We start from the raw sequence: 20,127 nt of genomic DNA, 5'->3' as shown, positions 1-20,127 counted from the left end.
GGTCGGCAGTTCCTCTTGCTTCCAGTACTAACCTATCAAAAGTCTTGCTGCCGTAATTAAATTCAACATCAACTTAGTGTCCACAACTGTAACATCTATAATTATTCCCAACAAAAAAAAAAAAAAAAGGTTGCGGACAAAACTTTAACCTCCGTTTAAAAATCTTCTGTATGTTCCACCAGACTTTTATCCAAAAAGCCTTAACCTTTTTACAAGTCCACCATATATGAAAATATATTGCGTCTTCATCACCGCACCTCCAACATTTAGGCTAATAATTCAGATACATACTTAGCATTTTAAGATCTAAATACCATCTATAAAACATTTTGTAAAAATTCTCTCTTAGATTTCAAGCTTGTGTAAATTTTACATTCCTCACCCAAATCTTTTCCCACCTCCCACTGCTTGACTGTAAGTACGTTGTGAAAGTTCCATAGACTTCTGCTGATCTTGTTCTTTTATCTTTTTTGATCGTTTTAAAGCAGCACGCGTCACCCTCTGTTCTCTGGGATCATCCAAAGATGTTATAACTTGATCTCCTCCAGCACCATTCTCCTCTGTCTGTCCATCTTCAGCCTCTTGATGTTCTCCTTCTCCAGATCCCTTTGCAGCTTCCAGAAGTGTTAATGGGGTTGCTTTTAAAACATTATTGTAAAAATCACGCGCTTGCATCACAGTAACCAGACGGTACCTTTTACCTTCATGCATCACCATCAACCCAGCTGGGATCTCCCATCTGAACCTTATATCTCGTTGCTTGAGCTCTTGCACAAGAAATGTAAAATCCTTCCTTCTCCTTAAAATCTTTGGAGGAATTTCTTTTAAAACCAGAACTTCTTGATCAGCAATCACGACTTTAGTATCATAGGCAGCTTGTATAACTTCATCTCTAATTTCCCTTTTTGCAAAATAAACCACCACATCTCTAGGCAACTTTCTCTGTCTAGCAATCCATGAATTCACACGAAACACTTTATCCATGCCTCCTTTTATTTCAGATGCTGGCTGATTCAATACCACTTCGAGAGCCTCAGAAACCAGCTGCTTTAGATCTTCCTTAATATTCTCCTTTAAACCTCTGATTCTAATGGCAAACTGCATCTGGAAATATTGAGCAAGACTCAATTCTCTATCCATTTTGTCTCTTAAATCTTCATTCTCCAATACTTTTGCTTCTAATATGGCATTCTTTTGAGTCAAATCTTCCACTTTTTCATCCAAATCTTCCACACATTCAGCCACTTTATACACTGAAGACAAAATGTCTGCCTTCATCACACTGAACTTCTGTTCCATCCTCTCCTCCATTCTCTCCTCCAACTTCTCCAATTTCTCCTCCATCTGTGCAAATTTATCACCCATTGATTCCAAAATTACCTGGGTATGTTTTTCAAGAGCATCTTGTAAATCCTTCGATGTCAATACATCAGGAGGATGCAATGCCTGCAATGATGATTGTTGCACCGGAGAAGTTCCAGCACTCCGAAGAGTTTTAGGGGGAGGTTTAGCCGCCATCTTTTACTTTCAATTGTGACGCACTTTCACTTTAAGTTTAAAAAGTCCATCAAGCTCGAGAGTAAAATAAAATAATCCTCTTCACCTTTTCCTCTTGTACCGCTCTGCCTGCTCTTTTTATTCCATAGTCCTTCCTTCAGGCAGGGGTGGTCGCAGACGCCTGGCTCTGCTCCATGAAGTCAGGAGCAGAGGCGCTGGCCAGCTGGGAGCGACCCAGGCTACGGGGGAGTTCAATCCTTCGGCCGCCCAAGCTGCAAGCTCAGGCGGCCCCGGAGAACTTGACCCCTACCTGGGGCCTCACCCCCTCCTCTTCTCCCGAGGAGGGGGCTTCAAATTCGCCCGAACAGCTGATCGGCGCTGTTTCGGGCGAAAATCACTCAGCTGAGCCGCGGGCAGCCCGGGAAGGCTGTCTCCGGCACTGCGCAGCCACCGGAAGTCGTTAGAGATGTTGTTTTATTGCCATCTCTTGTTATTTGGAGTTCGAGAACTCTTATCCTGTAGCCGACTTTGAGGTTATACTATTAAAAAAAATACAATACCAACCATCTGATCCAGAAAATATACTGCTCAAAAAAATAAAGGGAACAGAAAATAAGACATCCTACTATTAAATACAGTACATTGTGTTGTTTAAGTGTTCCCTTTATTTTTTTGAGCAGTATATTAAAAACCTCCAATTCACAGCTTTTATCGAGAGGGAGGGTCTTCAGGGCATGGTTAAAACGTCAATATGTCCATCATAATACACATAAAAAAGGGCGGAGCTTCAAGTGAACCATCGTGGCTACCATTTTGACTTTTTATCTGTATTAACATATTCTAACGAAGCCCTCCCTTCTGAGGACCACAAAGCAATTTGAAACCTTCCTGCAAAACCTGGCTGTCTAAATATCAATTCTTGGCAGTGCACCTTGCATTAAACCTTTTCCCCAGACTAAGACAAATAAAACAGAACAAATCAAAACTCTGATGATATCACCATATGCAACTCACTGTGCACATTTGGAGGCCTAAAATTTTAAAAGGAAAGTCCCTCCCCTCCACCTGGCTGGAAAAAGTTGGCTTCCTTGATTTACTTCTCCCCAAAACAGAGCTTTTTCAACTTTCTTCTCTTAGGGCTTTTTAATGCCCATTATCTCAATGACCCCTCCCCCTTAGGAAATGAGCCTTGTCTTCAAAGGCAGCTACTCATAAGTCATAGCCAACGAAAGGGAAGGCATTCAGCAAAGGAAGACCCCCACACCCCATAAAAATGATTAAGGGGATCCTTTGGCGGCAAGAACTCAACCCAAGTCAAAATATTAGGACTGCCCAGATGGATACAGACACGGACACATGCTGATACGCTGGCTGGGAAATATAGGATCAGTTTTATTTCCTCAGGGCAAAACTGGACAAGATGGAAAGGGAGCCACAACATGAATCAATATCAAGCAAAGAGCGCAGACGCGTTAAAGCCTGAACAGGCAGAGGCAAATGAACTCTCTCAGCTTTTCATTCTGCAACCAGGTGTGCCTACTTTGCTCCCCTCCTGGGGCTATAAAACAGAAAATAATCCTGGAAGAAGGCAAATGGCAGAGATAAAGCCGTTTCCACAAGGGCCCCACTGGTGTCTTTTTCATATACATCTTTATCTCCGTCTCAAGATCTGCCTCTGTGTAGCTACATGTTTCACTCTCTGAATACATCTGTAATTTATTTATCATTGAATCTAAAGCCCCCACCTTTATGCAAACACTCAGGGCAGGCTATAAATATATGTAAAATACGATATACAAAATATAATATAATACAAAATATAATCATACAATCAGTGCTTTTTTTGTAAAAGAAAAAGGTGCCGGAACTCACACATGTCATACAACTTGCCTTGCCTACCCTATAAGGTTCCATCCAAAAAAGGTGCCGGAACTCCGTTCTGAGCGTTCTATGAGAAAAAAAGCCCTGCATACAATCAATGCAGTTTAAACCAAAATCATTCATTCATTCATTCATTCATTCATTCATTCATTCATTCTAAATGACTATCAATTCACCCATAGAACTCATTAAAATAATTCATGTAAAAATGGCAATGCATCAAGTTATCATAATTGCGTAGGTAATGGGAAAGTTTTTCAGTTAACAATAATTATCTCATTATTATTAGCCAGGATACTGCCACTGTGAAAAACTATACCTGTAGAAATTTCCGTGTGCCATTTCATTTTCAAATGGTTTAACAAAAACTCTTCAGACAGTTCAGCTAAAAATAAATATTTTAAAACTGCCATTGGTTAATACTGTCATTAGGACAAATCACTGCATCATATAAACTAAGCTCAAACCGTTACAACATTTACTTCAATTAACAAAATAATATGTCTATGTAAATGTGTAGTGTTTTATTTATGCAGAATGATATTGTGTTTTTTTTTAACCTAATATAATTTTTGATATTGTTAGATAAACTATTCTATTCTAGAAATTGCATTACATAAGAAAAATTACTACATCATTGTCTTAGTATTCTTCTGACTGACGTCTGGGAAAAAATGCATCTGGCTTATTTGATTCGATATTCGAATTAGACATTGTACTGGGTTATATAACTGCTTCTTCTTTAGACCTATAAATGGATGTTATATTTCACCTTGCAATAGCATCTTTCATAAGTCTTCTAAAAGGTATTATGATTGAGTAGCTTTTTGGATAATAATCAGCACCATTTATCATTGCAGTGATTTTTTTCCCTTTTCCTTTTGAAAAGCATAAAGCAAAACCACACAGGCTAAAAATACCTAAGAAAAAAGTAAAGTCCCTGTGATTAATTTGACAGGTTGCTCTTTCGCTCTTCTATCAAGTTAGATACAAGCTCTAAAATGTCTCCAGAAAGGTGAAGGCTGCGTCATCAAAGCGACATTCAAAAGAACACTGTCTGAATTATGTGGCCATATGCTTTTCCTTTTTTAAAACATGTATCTGGTTTGTAGCATCTTTTGCAGAACTCTTGAACACATTTTATTAAGGAGTCGATTGCATAATCAAATTCCATTCTGATTTAATCTGCAGAATTGAACCTAGCCATCCAGATTTAATCTGCGGAATTTCTTTATCTGGAATAAATCAGAAGAGATGGAGCCCAAAGTTTTTCTGCTCTGAGATTTCCTTGTGATTTACACGTGGCTTTCACAAGAGGATCTGTATAACAACACGCCTTCCATCTAAGGGGTGGTATTGTGAATATTATACTTCAAGGAATATTAATTCATATTTGTGGTTCCTAGGGATCAGCATTAGATCTGCTGATTCACTAAATCTATTGTGTATCTAGAAACATGGCAGTTGAACAAGAGGATTACATCAAAAGATGCAAGGATAAAGGAGACAGAACTGAATTCAAAGGGTTGAGGCTTATTGGAGATTAAACCATGTCTTCATGTAGATAATCTATTAAGTAATTGATAACCAAAGTATCAAAGTAATTGATAACCAACCAGATGGATAACCAAGAGCAGTAGAGAGCCCCCTAAGTCACATTTCTTTAATTTTCGAATTGCCTCTATAATGTCTTTCCATTTTAAGTTGAGAAATACCTAAACCCTTTAATACAGGGGTGTCAAACTCAATTTCATTGAGGGCCGCATCAGCATTGCAGTTGCCCTCAAGGGGCCGGGTGGATGTGGCCTGGGTAGGCGTGGCCTACTGGGTGGGCATGGCTAGAGTGCGTATGGCCTACTGGGTGGGCATGGCCAGCTCTACCTCATTCGCATCAAGGGTGCCTATGGGGGCCTGGGCAGGAGTGGGACAGATCTGAGGGTCTCTGGCAAAAGGAGGGTCTCTGGGCCAGGGCCAAGGCAGCGGGGGCTGTTCCCTCACTGTTTCCAGGATGGCTTTGCGGGCCACATGAAACCACTTTGCGGGCCAGATCCGGCCCCCAGGCCTTGTGTTTGACATGTCTGCTTTAATATAAGGCTTAAAAATATCTATACGATAATTAAAGAGCAAACCCTCCCCCCCCAAATTCCCTACCTCAAAATGAACTTCCATCTGCATAGGTGAGGTGGTCTTTGGTTCCCCACCGTCCAAAAACTATAGAATGACCCCAAAATATCGCCCCTCCCTGAACAAAAATAAACCCAGCCCCACCCCCCATTCTCTATACGTGAGTGCTTTTCCCAGAAATAAGTAACAATTCAAGAATTAACTCCGTCAATAAACACACAGAGTAAAGACATTATTGAAAAAGTAACCATTAAATAGCTAAGTAATCTTCACGGCTGCAATTATCCATATCTGAGACATGCATCGTTGCCCTGCACTTTGATACAATCTGAGTCGAGTTAACCTGAGGTGCCAGGTAATCATTAGCGTTTCCCCACACAGGGGCTATTTCAAAGCCAATGGCCTGGACTGGGTGGGTGAATTATACGCGGGCAGCGGGTTTTCCACCGAGCTCCATTGCAAGAGTTCAGGATGGAATTACCTGTTAACTAAAATGTAGAGTTTTGAAAGTAGGTACTCCTGTTTTGAGTCTGAAAGCACAAAGGGGAAATACTTCAACAGAGCTCATGAAGGTAGCTTTAAGCAAGGTTACGCTAAGCCTATGAAACCAACAGTACAGTACAGTTTTAGCTGCCTGTGACTATTCACTTAGTTTGTCTCGTTGTGCAACAAGTGGCTCTAGGTTTCTGAAAATAATATTCCTCAAACGGTTGATATTCGGTACTAATATAGACAATATGCTGACTAAGATGATTGATTGCTTAGAGGTGCCTTCTGATTCTTATGTTCCATGATTTTAAGATATGGCCCAGCTGTGATGGGAGAGCTGAAGGACCAAGCCGAAGGATGCATGCAATCCATCACCCTCCATATCAGTCTGCCTTCTTTACAGAGAAGAATCAAGCCAAGGTCAACTTGATTTGTGTTTTCATGTGCTCACTGAGGGAGAAACCTATTGGTAAGACAAGTCTAGGACTTTCTGGGGGGACTGGACTTGGCATGGTTTGTTTCTCAACAGATGTTGGGGTGCTTAAAATCTCCATCTTTATACCTCTTTGCTTTTCTGAAATATCACTTAGATCAGAAAGTTCAGCTCTGCTTCTAAATGTTCCAGCAATTATTTCCCAGTCATGATAATTGAGATTACTGGATAATAATGATAATAATAATAATAATAATAATTTAATATGTGAGTGCAGCAAAATCACGCAAACTGATTACAAAGCTAGACATGACCAAGTTGATAAACTAATCCACTGGACATTGTGTAAAAAATACGACTTGCCTGTGTCAGAAAAGTTGTGGGAACATAGGGTGGAAAAAGTTGTCGAGAATGAGAGGGTGAAGATCTTGTGGGACTTCCGAATACAGACAGATCGTCATTTGGAACACAACACGCCAGATATCACAGTTGTAGAGAACCGAAGCGTACAGCTGATTGATATCGCTGTGCCAGGAGATGCCAGAGTCGAAGAAAAAGAACTGAAAAAAATTATGAAATACCACGACCTGGCCATCGAAACTGCGCGATTATGGATGAAACGTGTAATAGTGATAGCCATTGTCATGGGGGCCCTGGGAACTATGTCCAAAAATTTTGCAAAATACATCAAGAAATTGCAGCTTCCTGCAATAACTCCAGCAAAGCTACAAAAAACTACGCTACTTGGAACATCTTACGTTTTAAGGAGATACCTGGTTGATACCTAGGATGCTGGCAGCAACCCGTGTCAACCATTAGTGCCAGTCAATTTGAGTGTTCAGTTGACTGAGTTTCATGTTTTATGAATAAAAGTTTAATAATAATAATAATAATAATAATAATAATAATAATAATAATAATAGTAGTAGTAGTAGTAGTTGTAGTAGTGGTAGTGGTAGTGGTAGTGGTAGTAGTAGTAGTAGTTGGAAGGGACCATGAAGTTCTTCTAGTCCAACCTCCTGCTGAGGCAGGCAATCCTATACCAGACATGTCCAACTTGCAACGTCATGTGATGTTGTGCAACGTATCGGAGCTTTTTCTCCATTGCTGGCATTGGGGTGGGCGCGGTTTTGGGATGATGCATTCAGCCCATGGGCTGGCAGTTTGACACCCCTGCCCTATACCATTTCAGACAAATGGTTGTCCAGTCTCTTCTTAAAAACTTCCAGTGTTGTTGGTACTGATTGGTACATAATCATTTCTGAACTATGTAAAGCAACTTCCACCAGATAATATGGTATTATCATTTGAACACAACAAGGGTCAACAGGAATTGGGGAAGTACCTGACTGTACACTTAGGCTGATGGAATCATATGAAAGTGCCCGCAAGATCCTGTGTGAATATAGAAGTGAAGAAACTGGGAGACTGTCAATTCTAGCTGGGTGACTTAGGGCCAGTCCCTCTCTCTCAGCTCTGGGAAGGGGGCAAGGGCAAATCCCTTCTGAAAATCTTGCTGTGAAAACTGCAGTTGCCAGGAGTCAATACTGACTTAAAGGCACACACATGCACACCGCCACACAAAAGAAATGCTAAGCATTCTTTAATAGGCAGAGTAAATATTTAGCATCACAGTATAGGGCAGGGGTGTCAAACTGCCAGCCCATGGGCCGAATGCATCATCCCAAAACCGCGCCCACCCCAATGCCAGCAATGGAGAAAAAGCTCCGATACGTTGCACAACATCACATGACGTTGCAAGTTGGACATGTCTGGTATAGGATTGCCTGCCTCCGCAGCAGTCATAAGCAGCTTCCATCCTGCAATATTTTACGGGGAAATGAAAATTAGCTGCATTTTAATGTGTGTATTTGTGCATATGTGTGTGTGTGTGTGAGAGAGAGAGAGAGAGAGACAGACAGACAGACAGACAGAGAGACAGACAGACAAAGAGACACAGAGACAGACAGAGAGGAAGGAAGCAGTGAGACAGGATTAATTTCTTCCTTCTTGGTTACTATGGTGCATTACAGAAGGCAAGAACTGAAACAGCAAAGAATATTTGAAGGGTTTCTTTCTACAACAATAGCCTAGAATTGCTTTCATCACCAGTTCTGTGCTCTGTTATGTAGTTATTAATTCTGAGAGGCAGGAAAACAAGGATTCAGGCAACCCAACACAATGCATGGCCAGAACAGGACAAGGAATCATGAGTGCATCCCTGTGAATGAATTTGCTTCTGTGGCATTACAATTCTTAATTGATAAGGTACTGGTAATCTGTGGCACCTGCAGCTGGACAACCAACCTCTGTTCTCCTCCCTTCCCCAAATTCCTTTGAATTTAAATCTTGTTAACAGTCCAGCACAGTGTTTCTCAACCGTGGCCACTTGAAGATGTCTAGACTTCAATTCCCAGCTTCCCCAGCCAGCAAAGCAAAGGTGACTGGGGAATCCTGGGAATTGAAGTCCATGCATCTTCAAGTGGTCAAGGTTGAGGAACACAGGTCTAGCTACTCTGGGCATCTGGTGACGTGAGCCGATGCCTTTTAATAAAGTTTTTTAGTCAGGAAAGATACTTCCAGATCATGGCAGTGTCTCCTCCTCCTCCTCCTCCTCCTCCTCCTCCTCCTCCTCCTCCTCCTCCTCCTCCTCCTCCTCCTCCTCCTCCTCTTATGCCACCACTGCCAGGCTTTATATAACTTTGTAGTCACGATCTACAAGTGGGGAAAAGTACTGTGTAATACACACCCCTCCCCTCAAAAAGATGATAATGTAGAATTCCACTCCATGAATGACACAGATTCAAAACCAAAGTTGTCTTTGTGTAGGGTGACCCTCCATTGTGGTGGAAGCAATGGAAGATACACTTTATTCCATAGTAAAAAAAACAAACAAAAAACCTATTCCTAGAGCTAACACGGCTAAGCTTTTGTCTATTTTGAGGGGTGGGGGTGTAATGAAAGAATCCAACGTTGTTTCAGAGTTGTTAACACCTTTTCCTTCCAACCCCTGCTAAGAGATGAGGTCGGCCGGGCTGTTCCTCTCTCGGAAGCAGGCTCAGGTGATCCTTCGGCAAGACTGTTTATCAGGCTTTGAGAATTGGTGCTCAGTGGCTCTCTTCCTTTCATTAAGTCTTTTAAGAAAATGAACGCAGGGGAGGATTATTCCTTATTTCGGTGACTGAATGAAAGCCACCCTTGCATTCTCTGACAATAATGAAAGATATTAAAGCGCACTCTTTGTTCTGTGACTGTGGCTTGCCTAAAGGAAGTGGGGAGGGCTGAATACTGTCAAAGAGATAAAAAGTGCGGTAAAAACAGGCAGAGCTTTGCTTGCACCATGGAGGCTGCCATGTTGACTTTTTCTGTTGACCACATCCTAAGGACACCCCCAAGGCGAGTTACACTGAGTATTTTATCTGTTTTCATTCAAAACAACCATTTTAATCTATACAACTAGTTTGGAATGGTGTGTTCTTGATTTGTTGACCACGGGATTGACCAGATACACACCTGTACACATCTGCCAGTACAGACACAACTTCCATGACATCGTTCGGAGGCTCTTTGAAAAAAGTTGGCCTAATCGTAAAATCTTTTACTGAGAATTTCCATCTCAAATTAAAGGTAAGTGCGTAAAAAAAATCCAAACTTCCGCTGGGTAAAAAGACTTGATTTATCTTTCTTCTTCTTTTTTATTGGTTTTTCATATCTCAACTTCAGTCCTTTGTGAGTGGCGGAGTTAATGCTGGCATCATTTACTTGCTAAAATTGGAATACAACTGAACACATGCCACCTCAGCTCTCCTTAAGCAATCTATAATTCTGAAGGATCTGAAAGACTTTTCAAAGCTGATGAATGTCATGGGGTTCATTTAATGACATATAATTTATCTTGTCAGGCACAATGATACTTTCCCAGCTTCGTTGCTAGAAATAGTTTCAGTACGTATAAAAGCTTCACAAGCACCCTTATGTATAATTTAAACAGCTTGTGCTATGTAGAGATATGTCAGTTAACACAACTGCACAAAACTGATGCAAGGATGGAGATATTTTTCCACAATAGCTGTGTTTTTATTTTTACCCTTAACACAGAGGTGCTAATCTTCAAAACACTGAATATTTGAAGTGATGAATAGAACTTCTAATATATTCAGAAAGATCCAAACCTAATCCAGAGATTGATGGGAATGGATGAAATGCATTAATTTACAGCAGTGGTGGCGAACCTACTGTATGGCATGCATGCCAGAGGCGGTACTCAGAGCCCTCTCTATGGGCACGTGTGCCATCGCCCCAGCCCCGCTGCCTCCCACAGCCCCCTCCTCACCAGCAGCCCCCCCCCAGAGAATTGCCCCCGAGCAGCCAAGGACATGGCAGCCAGGCAGCGGGGACAAGACATTGCACTCGCGCCCTGTCACACACAGATGATGCTGCAGGCCGCAGGTGGAGGGCGTGGCTGCCAAGCCGCTGCTGGGCCACCTGCGCAGTCTGAGGCGGGCCATGGAGGCAGTGGGTGGACCTGTGGGCAGGTGGGGGGCAGGGGCGGGTTTTGGGCACTCGGTCTCTAAAAGGTTTGCCATCACTGACTTATGAGAACTGCTAAAAGAGGTATGTACAAGGAAAAAAAGACCAATGGGGACTCGGAGAAACTCACACCATTTTTGTGCTGCACCAAAAAATAATTCAATTTACTGGCAAAAAATAAAAACTTTTTCACCAATTATTTAATCCAATCTTAAGAGAAAGAACCATTCCAAACCAAACAGGAGTAACTCTTCATGGATAATGGAATGCTGTTGTACTGAAAAATTCCTCCTGATTGGGAAAAAAAAAATCCTTTCTCTTCTCTAATATTTACTTCTATAAATTGTTGATTAAGTATCAGCATTCATATATTCATTTATTGGATTTACACACTCTCTCACTTTAATTTTCCTTGTTGAATTGTTTTAAATTGTTAATTGGACTTGGTTTTAATTGTTAATTATATGCAGTGCAGAGTTGTGAGACATATTGTGGCTATATAAATCTGATAAAGGGGAAGGAAGGAAGGAAGGAAGGAAGGAAGGAAGGGGAAGGGCAAGGAGAAGAGGAAGGGACACCATTCCTTTGGGACCTTTTTTCTCTAAGTTTTCTCCCATAACAACATCCCCTTATGGAGCTGGGGTTAGCATGAGAAAGAATGAGTGGTCAGTGAGTTTCTCTGTTGTAAAGGTAAAGGTAAAGGTTCCCCCACACATGCGTGCTAGTCATTTCCGACTCTAGCGGCTGGTGCTCATCTCCGTTTCAAAGCCGAAGAGCCAGCACTTGTCCCAGGACGTCTCCGTGGTCATGTGGCCAAAGGTGCACGGAACGCTGTTACCTTCCCACCGTAGTGGTCCCTATTTTTCTACTTGCATTTTTATGTGCTTTCGAACTGCTAGGTTGGCAGAAGCTGGGACGAGTAACAGGCGCTCACTCTGTTACGCGGCACTCGGGATGCGACCCGCCAAACTGCCGACCATCTGATCGACAAGCTCAGCATCCTAACCCACTGAGCCACCACGTCTCTGTTGAGGGGCGACTTAACCACAACACCATATACATCTCTACAGTAAATATAATGGTAGTTGGATACATTGCTTATGTTGCATACTAATAAAGTATAAAAATAAATGATCTCACTTATCCATCAAAAACCTTGGTAGATGCTAGATCTGTGACTGATGTGCATGTTAAGAAACTAAGTTAATTAATGTGTCACCCAGTTCTCAAATGAAGTACGAGGAATAAAATCCTGTTTATGCAGCCAGCAGCCACATTCTCAGAGATGTGTGTATGTGTGTGTGGGGGGTGAGTTTGTCTACGTGAGGGACAATTGATAATTAACAAATAAATGTTGAAGTAAAGCATTCACGCATGTAAGAACGTATGCTGAATTCCTGTACAGTAAAAGCAAAGACCTAGAGGGGGGGAAAAGGGTTTTTTTTAAAAAAACAACAACTAGTTTTTTAAATTATATATAGATGGGGAAAATAATCTTTACAGCTTTGAATATGTTACTCTGATGTTTAAATGATTACGCACAGCCTTATTCACTGGAATAATGATATTCTCTTTTTTAAACATTAATTTGCAATCTTGAATGTCAAACCCATAAGATGGCTGCTAATACGTGAGCAAATAACTGCTCCATAGTGATCTGCTGAAAAACAGCTCCATAAATTAAGTGGCAAGCCTTCCAATGAAAGATCAAACTATAGTACAGAATTTGGATTGTTCTGGAAGCCATAACTGAAAAGGTTACATGGGAGAAAAGAGAAATGTTCCTTTTTTTGGTCATAACTGTCTTCATGAGCTATGATTAATTTTTACAGTATACGCTCATGACTTAGTGGTAAAAATTCTTTGCAAACTTTTCATCTCGTCCTCTTCTTTAACTCCCCCGACAATAAGGGCAGTTAAATCAACTAGAGCTTTTTTGTGGCTTGCTAAAAGAATAAGAAGCTGGAGTTCTTATTCTGAATTTCAAGTTAAACAACAGGATCCAGACAGTTCTGTTGAGAGAACCAAGAATAACTGAGCAGCATGAAGCAACCGAGCCACCATAAGCCAGCATCCTTACAACCAAAGAATTCTTGCATTGTTAGAACCATTTTATAACAATAGAATAATCAAACTGGATGTGCCACATAGGCCACAGAGCCAAGTTCTTACTCTATCAGGAAATTCAACTAAAACTTTATTGACTGATATTAGGCGATGTCCAGATTTTACCTGGACATAGGTGTTGTGATTCAGGGTCAGCCTGTGGGTTCGGCAGTTGGGCCGGATGACTCAAAGGAGGAGGAGGGGGGTGTTGAAGAGCTTGCTGATGATGGCCTTGAGGCTCCGCAGAGCCCTCATCCGGGCCCCTCCCACTTGGTCACGACGGAGACCCAGCTGTGTGAGCCTGACAGCGTGGATGAAGATGACCCACAGCTGGCCCTGTTCAAGGACGCCCGACGCAGGAGGCAGTCAATCAGGAGTGAACAGAGGAAGGCAATGGGGCACCTCGGAAGGAGGCAGAGAGAGGCCACGCCCTGAACTGTATTTAAGGGGAATGTGTGGGAGGGCTGGTTTGCTGAAGGCAACCACTTGGATAGTTCCTGTTTCATAGCTCCTGTTTCATGGTTGGTGTCTTGTCTTGCTCTGTTTTATGTTAATAAATTTGGCAGGCTTTATTCCAGCCTCTTGCCGTTTGTAAAGGGGTTGTCCCTACTTTTGCTGCAGGGCCGGTAGCAGGCTGGTACAGAACAATAGAAAGATCTTACTACCTCCCTTGATTATTGGCTCTACTATCGAATTGCTCTTATCGGTTGGAGGATTGTAGTACTAAATACCCAGCAGGTCATAACCCTGAGTATCCTTGACTTAGCTCAACAACAAAAACAACAACAAAACCCTAAGTAGGACCAAACCAGGTTAGTCCTTCAGAAGAGGGAAAGTACCAGCGACTAACAGGGCTCTAAATTAGACTGGGAAGTTCAGAACAGAAGAAGGCAATAAGCTCAGCAGAAGAACAAGGGCTACCAAGCTCAGCTTCTCCTGCAGAAAATCTCCTGAAACCCAAGGGTGGTGGTAGAACATCCCTTCCACATCTCTATGCTGAGACAAACTGGCAAAGCGAAGGCAGGCAGGAAATGGCTTCCTGGCAGAGGGCTGCCTCCATGCTCCTAATGGGACAAAGCAGGAGAGCAGCAAGCACAAAAGGCCAAAGATACTTGATCATGCAGCACGCTCCAATAGCTACGTGTGAATCGGAAATGGGAAAACGGATGGACAGTTTGATAAACCAGTTGGGAGTGAAACATTTTAATGAGTTCTACACACAGACATTAATAAGCTTGACATAACAGAGTTGTCTCATGGGTGTAGTTCAGCCATGGACAAACACGCATTGCCAAGGTTATAAATGTGCTTAAATTGCTCGCGTAGGGCTTAAAAGCCTTGAACTTTGGTTAAACCTCAAATTATATTGGTGAGATAGGTGTTATGAGCTTGCTCCATGCTTGAAGATTCAACCTGAATTTCTCCATTCCTGGCTCATCGTTTCCACCAAGACTGCATTTGGGTTGAATCAGTAACAAGGAACTAGATTGTACCTTTGAGGGTCATTAATCAAAATCACAGCTAAAACAACTGACTTGAAAAAAAAATAAGGCTGAATTTAGGGGTTCTCCTTACCTCAGGATGTCCTCCAACTTCAATGTATGTGCACATAGGATGAAAAGCCCCAGTTCCGCAGACATATAAATGAGTCTGGTTGTAAGCTTTCAGCACCTTGATGAAGTTAGCACATTCTTTCTGCAGGGGTAAAACAACAAGGCAACACAAAATTTGGATTGCTTTCTCTTCTCTTTTAGTTACGTAAGTCACCCAGAATAATTTTGAAATTACTTCTACATCAAAAAAAATGGTTAATATTAATGTATAATATTGTAATTTAATCTAATAATATTTATTTATTTATTCATTCATTCAATTTGTATACCACCCTATTCCCGAAGGACTCAGGGCGGTTTACAGGGCAAAATTTAAAAACAATACAGTATAAAATTAAGTTAAAATTTAATTTAATTTAATTTAATTTAAGCCCCAAGAATTAAAATCTCAATTTAAACTCATTAAAACCCCTCAGTCCAGACCTGATAGCTCAAACAGCCAGGTTTTTAGGTCCCGGCGAAATGAACGAAGGTCAGGGGCAATCCAGAGTTCCGTTGGCAATTGGTTCCATAGGGCAGGCGCGCCCACAGAGAACGCCCTCCCCCTGGGGATCGCCAGCCAACAATCCTTGACCGGTGGTACCCTGAGGAGGCCCTCCCTGTGGGAGCGCACAGGACGATGGGAATTTGACACTGGCAGCAGGTGCTCCCTCAGATAATCTGGGCCCATGCCATTTAGGGCTTTATAGGTCATCACCAGCACCTTGAATCTCACCCAGAGGGCAACTGGAAGCCAATTCTGCACCAGCTGAAGCCTCCGTGTGGTCCTCAAGGGCAGCCCCATGTAAAGAGCATTGCAGTAGTCTAGCCGGGAGGTCACGAGCGCATGGGTGTGAATATCACACCTTTACCACTTAATGTCATTTGAGGACACTGTTATAACCCCTTTCCACAAAACTCAAGTTGAATTAAAAGAAAAAAAACACACCATCAACTCAAATAAAACAATATCATAAGGAACATTTACAACTATGGAAAAACAAGATATTTTGAAATGGAATTTCCTATTGACCAGTTGGTAGGTCTCGCATTTTCTTAGAAAAGTCCCACAAGTATGGGTGGATTTTTGGACTTCATCAAGTCCTTGGCACTTTTAGATTCTTGAATGAAGAAAAAATGTCAGCCCAACACCCAGCATAAAGTTGCCCAGCCACACAAACATGGAAGACTTGAAGGTTGATAGAAGACACCAAGTCTAAGCTGACTCTTGCTTGATGAAGCTGGTAATTAAGTCACAGATTCCTGTTTTTTACTGAACAAATGTCCGGTCAAGCGGGGTTTTCATATGAGAATAAGAGTTCTCTATATCCTTTGACATGTAAGGTAAGCTGAGATTTTGGATACATTCCTATATTCAGCTGTGGGTCCCAAAGAAAGTGAAATGAAATCTGCAAGCCAGGTTGCAGAGCTTTCGTCTTCCAAACCCAAAACTATATAAAGGCAGAAATACATTATTCCCAAGGAAACTAATCGTGGCAAAGACTGCGTTCTTTAGATAGTGTATCTTTGTAGGCTTTCTCTGCCAAATGAAGTGGCACAGATGGCAATTAGAAAAAGGGGGTTCAATTTATGGAATGAGCTCCTCACTAAGACATTGTTTTTGCTGCTTCCTCCAGATGTTTTAATCACTTTCATAGCTCTGTATCCACTCTGATTTTACATGGCCCCCTTCTTGATGCAAGAATAATAGATTTCGTGTGTTCCCTGTATGATATCTTGATTGCATGTCATTGATTTATTATTTTTCATCTCATTCTGAAGGTCTTTAGAAAAAAATCACCGTAGTTAACAGCACTGTGATCTGCATAGGGGAGCAGGTCATTGGATAGATTAAAGAGATAATTAAGAACAGTAACCAAAGATGTGGCTTTCTTTTAAAAACAAGCCATAACCAAAGTCTTACCTGACTTTAGCTGATCTTGTGAAACCAGGTTTTGGAAGTCAGGAAAAAACACATATCCCAGAATAAGGCCCTGGCAAAGCACCTTCCTATCGGTGCATTGCCAGGATCTACCTTCAAGACAATTTTTATAAAATGTTTTATAGATGGCATCTGGATCCCAAAAAGTTGTCTAACATGTATCCTAACTTACAGTCTAAATGCTGGAGATGTGGTAGTTTAGAAGCCACCTATTTTCATATGTGGTGGACTTGTAGAAATATAAAAGCTTTTTGGGTTAAAATTTGGTGGAACATTCAAAAGAATTTTAAGAGAAAGATAAAGTTCTCTCTGCAATTGTTTTTATTGGGCATTGTTGTAGATTGTGATGTTAAAGAAACCAATTTGATGTTGAATTTGATAACAGCAGCACGGTTACTGGTGGGACAATACAGGAAGAAGGATAGTTTGCCTACTATAGAAGAATGGGTGTTTAAAGTTTCGAATCTTGCAGAAATGTCTAAGATTTCTGCTTATTTGAAGGATCATTCACAAGAAAGATATATTTCAGTTTGGAGGAGATGGATATATTATATTCAGAATAAATATGGGACTAAAAGTTCCATTTAGCTTATGAGTAGATTCTAGAGGGATATTGTTATTAATTTTAGTGTTAGTACTTTGTATGTATCTGTTAAAGGGGAGTTAAAGCACATTATGAATTTGGTTAATTTTATATTATGGATAATTTTTAGTTAGAATATGATTATTATAACTATAACCCTGTATTTAGCTCTGGGAAGTGGGGGGGGGGAAGGGGGTGGTTTGGGGTGGGTGGGTTTTGGGGATGTATTGTAAAATCTTTTTTTGTAAAACTAAATAATAAAAAAAGACACTGGGAGTCCAGCTCAACCCAAAACAGGCGACACAAATATTTTACAGCGCTTGCTTTTCAAAAGGTCATGAGTGCTTTTTGGTTTGTGATCTGCATTCTGCCCTCGTTCCTTAAGACAACATCCACAGTAATTCCACCGGTTGGCGAGAAGCTAATTTGTTGGTTGCTTGTCTGCCTTTCCAATGCTTAGGTAGTGATTCACAGACTCCTTACATTTCCATAGCTACAATGAGGTCAAACAGACCACAAACAGCATTAGACAGTAACCCCCCTACCCCTGGCAAGATAATTCCATCAGTGCTCTTCTGTTCCTGTCAACAGTTTGGACTTGGTTCATGCCAACACAACTGCATTTGACAGCAAAGTATGCATCCCCACCCAAAATACATCTCCCCTTGAGAGTGTACCCTATTTCAGCTGTGGATTGTAGGAATAAAAGAGCTAAGAGAGGCCTGACTGGGGCTGGTAAGAGGATCAAACTTTCAGCTATTAAATGCATTTGTTTACTATTGAAAGTTTCCGTTCAATCTCTCCTGAATGAAATAGCTTCCCTGTGATTCCCAGCTGCTTTGTCCCCTCCCCCTTTAACCTTTCAGCTCTACTGGGGCCCAATAACAACCAAAGCAGCAGGCAATGGATGTGGTTCCTTTAGACATGCTTTTATTGAACTGAAAGATTCAGAGATTAACTGTTATGTACCAGCCTACTACCGGCCCTGCAGAAAAGGCAGGGACAACCCCTTTACAAAAAGGCAAGAGGCTGGAACTAAGCCTGCCAAATTTATTGACACAAAACAGAGCAAACAGAGCAAAACCAAAACATGAACCATGAAAGAGGAGCTATTCAAACGGTTGCCTTCAGCAAACCAGCCCTCCCACACATTCCCCTTTTAAACAGTTCAAGGCGTGGCTTCTCTCTGCCTCCTTCCGAGGTGCCCCATTGCCTTCCTCTGTTTACTCCTGATTGACTGCCTCCTGCGTCGGGCATCCTTGAACAGGGCCAGCTGTGGGTCATCTTCATCCACGCTGTCAGGCTCACACAGCTGGGTCTGCGTAGTGACCAGATGAGAGGGGCCTGGCTGAGGGCCCTGCAAAGCCTCAGGGCTGTCCTTTGCAGGCTCTCCAACACCCCCCTCCTCCTCCTCTGAATCGTCCGACCCAACTGCTGAACCCACAGGCTGACCCTGAATCACAACATTAACTGATGAAAAAAAGTTATGGCAACTGTTTCCCCTCTACCATGGTAATCCGTTCAAAGGGGCATTTTCTCCCCTTCCTAGCCAAGTCAATACTATACAATGCAGTTCTATAAAAGTTAATTCATTCCAATGGCCCAATACAATTAGTCAGTGCTAATCCATGTGGCAATCAGGGGATCCTTTGCATGAACTGTGGACACTGAACTAAATGTGCGCAGGAGTTCAGTTTTGTTCAAGGCAGACCTTTGCAGAGCCTGTACATTGTCGCTTACGAGCATCTCCAATAATACTTGAGTAAAACATTCTTATAAATGACAATGCACAAACCTCCCACCGACATGATTAACTACTTCACTTTCGACCAACCATGTCAATTAGTTTTACAGTTATTAAGGATTTTTTTTTAAAAAAAAATATTTATAAGGATGTAAATGGCTTCATCTGATTTGAGGTATGAGAACAGGACCAGCCTTTCAAAATGTAGTTGCCTTCTAGTTGGGTATACCAGCTCCCAGAATTCCCTTGCTAGCATGGCCTGTGCTGAGAATTCTGGGATTTTAGAGGTGAAATCTGGTAAAAGTATCTGTAGGGCATTCTGGTTGTAAAATGCAAATTTGCATTGCAAGTATCCATCTTCTGCATACTGTATATCAGGGGTCCCCAACCCCTGATCCACGAACCAGTACTGGGCTTTGGCATGCCAGCAACTGGTCTGAACAAACAGGCAAAACCCCATCTGCAGGATGCAGGCAGCACACAAAACCACACACTCTCCAATCCGTTCGAAAACCTTTCTCCACGGATCTGGTCCCTGGTGCCCAAAAGGTTGGGGACCTCTGATCTAACAGAATATTTATAGAGAACCCTGCTTTACTTAAGGTGAGGAAGGGAGAGATAGAAGTTGCGTTATTGTCTTGTCTTCATGTTTGAGATTTTACATGATCATGACTGCTGCCCCATTGGGGTAGAGGAACAAATTCACTATTTTTTAGAAAGTGTCTATCTTGTTATAGACGGGATTAGTACATGTCTGGTTTCATTCTTATTAGGGATCATCAAATGTACATAGCCAGATCTTGCTCTGTGGCATTCAAACCTTCCACCAGGAATTGAATTTGTGAATGATTGCACTGTAGTTACATAGCATTAGTTTCAAGATTTATCTTAAAAGGATAAGAGAAGGATCCTAAGTATTGCAATATACATGATTGTGGAGTTAATCAATGAAAGATGTTTCTCTACTTCCTGTTCTGTGGAAAGAACAGGATTCGCCTACAAAAAATATATATAAAATTACCTAATCAATTGGCAGGCACCCAATTCAGTGTCATTCAATGAAACAAGTTGATTCAGTAATTCAGTTAGAGGGTTTGACTTGCAAGGAAGGTTCAGTTAAATCACCTTTAAGCTGAGTTGCCAAATCATTTTTTTTACAGCCATACTGTATCTGTCTAGTGATCCAACAGTCATATTCATTGGGAA

At 41.5% G+C, this 20,127-nt stretch overlaps 1 protein-coding gene across 1 annotated transcript in view; it reads right to left on the bottom strand.

The window, feature by feature from the left end:
• SEMA3A (semaphorin 3A) overlaps positions 1 to 20,127 on the bottom strand; it is a gene marked incomplete at both ends in the record, with an annotated part of 192,521 nt that overhangs the window by 84,382 nt on the left and 88,012 nt on the right. Inside the window, one exon of the mRNA XM_081331002.1 lies at positions 14,636 to 14,755. Coding sequence (XP_081187128.1) covers positions 14,636 to 14,755 — 120 coding nt within the window. The remainder of the gene's footprint in view (positions 1 to 14,635; positions 14,756 to 20,127) is intronic.

This window comes from Vipera berus, assembly GCF_964194415.1.
Source record: "Vipera berus genome assembly, chromosome: 6".
Classification (NCBI taxonomy): domain Eukaryota; kingdom Metazoa; phylum Chordata; class Lepidosauria; order Squamata; family Viperidae; genus Vipera; species Vipera berus.
The sequence above is the reverse complement of the archived record's forward strand: the minus strand, read 5'-3'. Positions and strand labels throughout refer to the sequence as shown.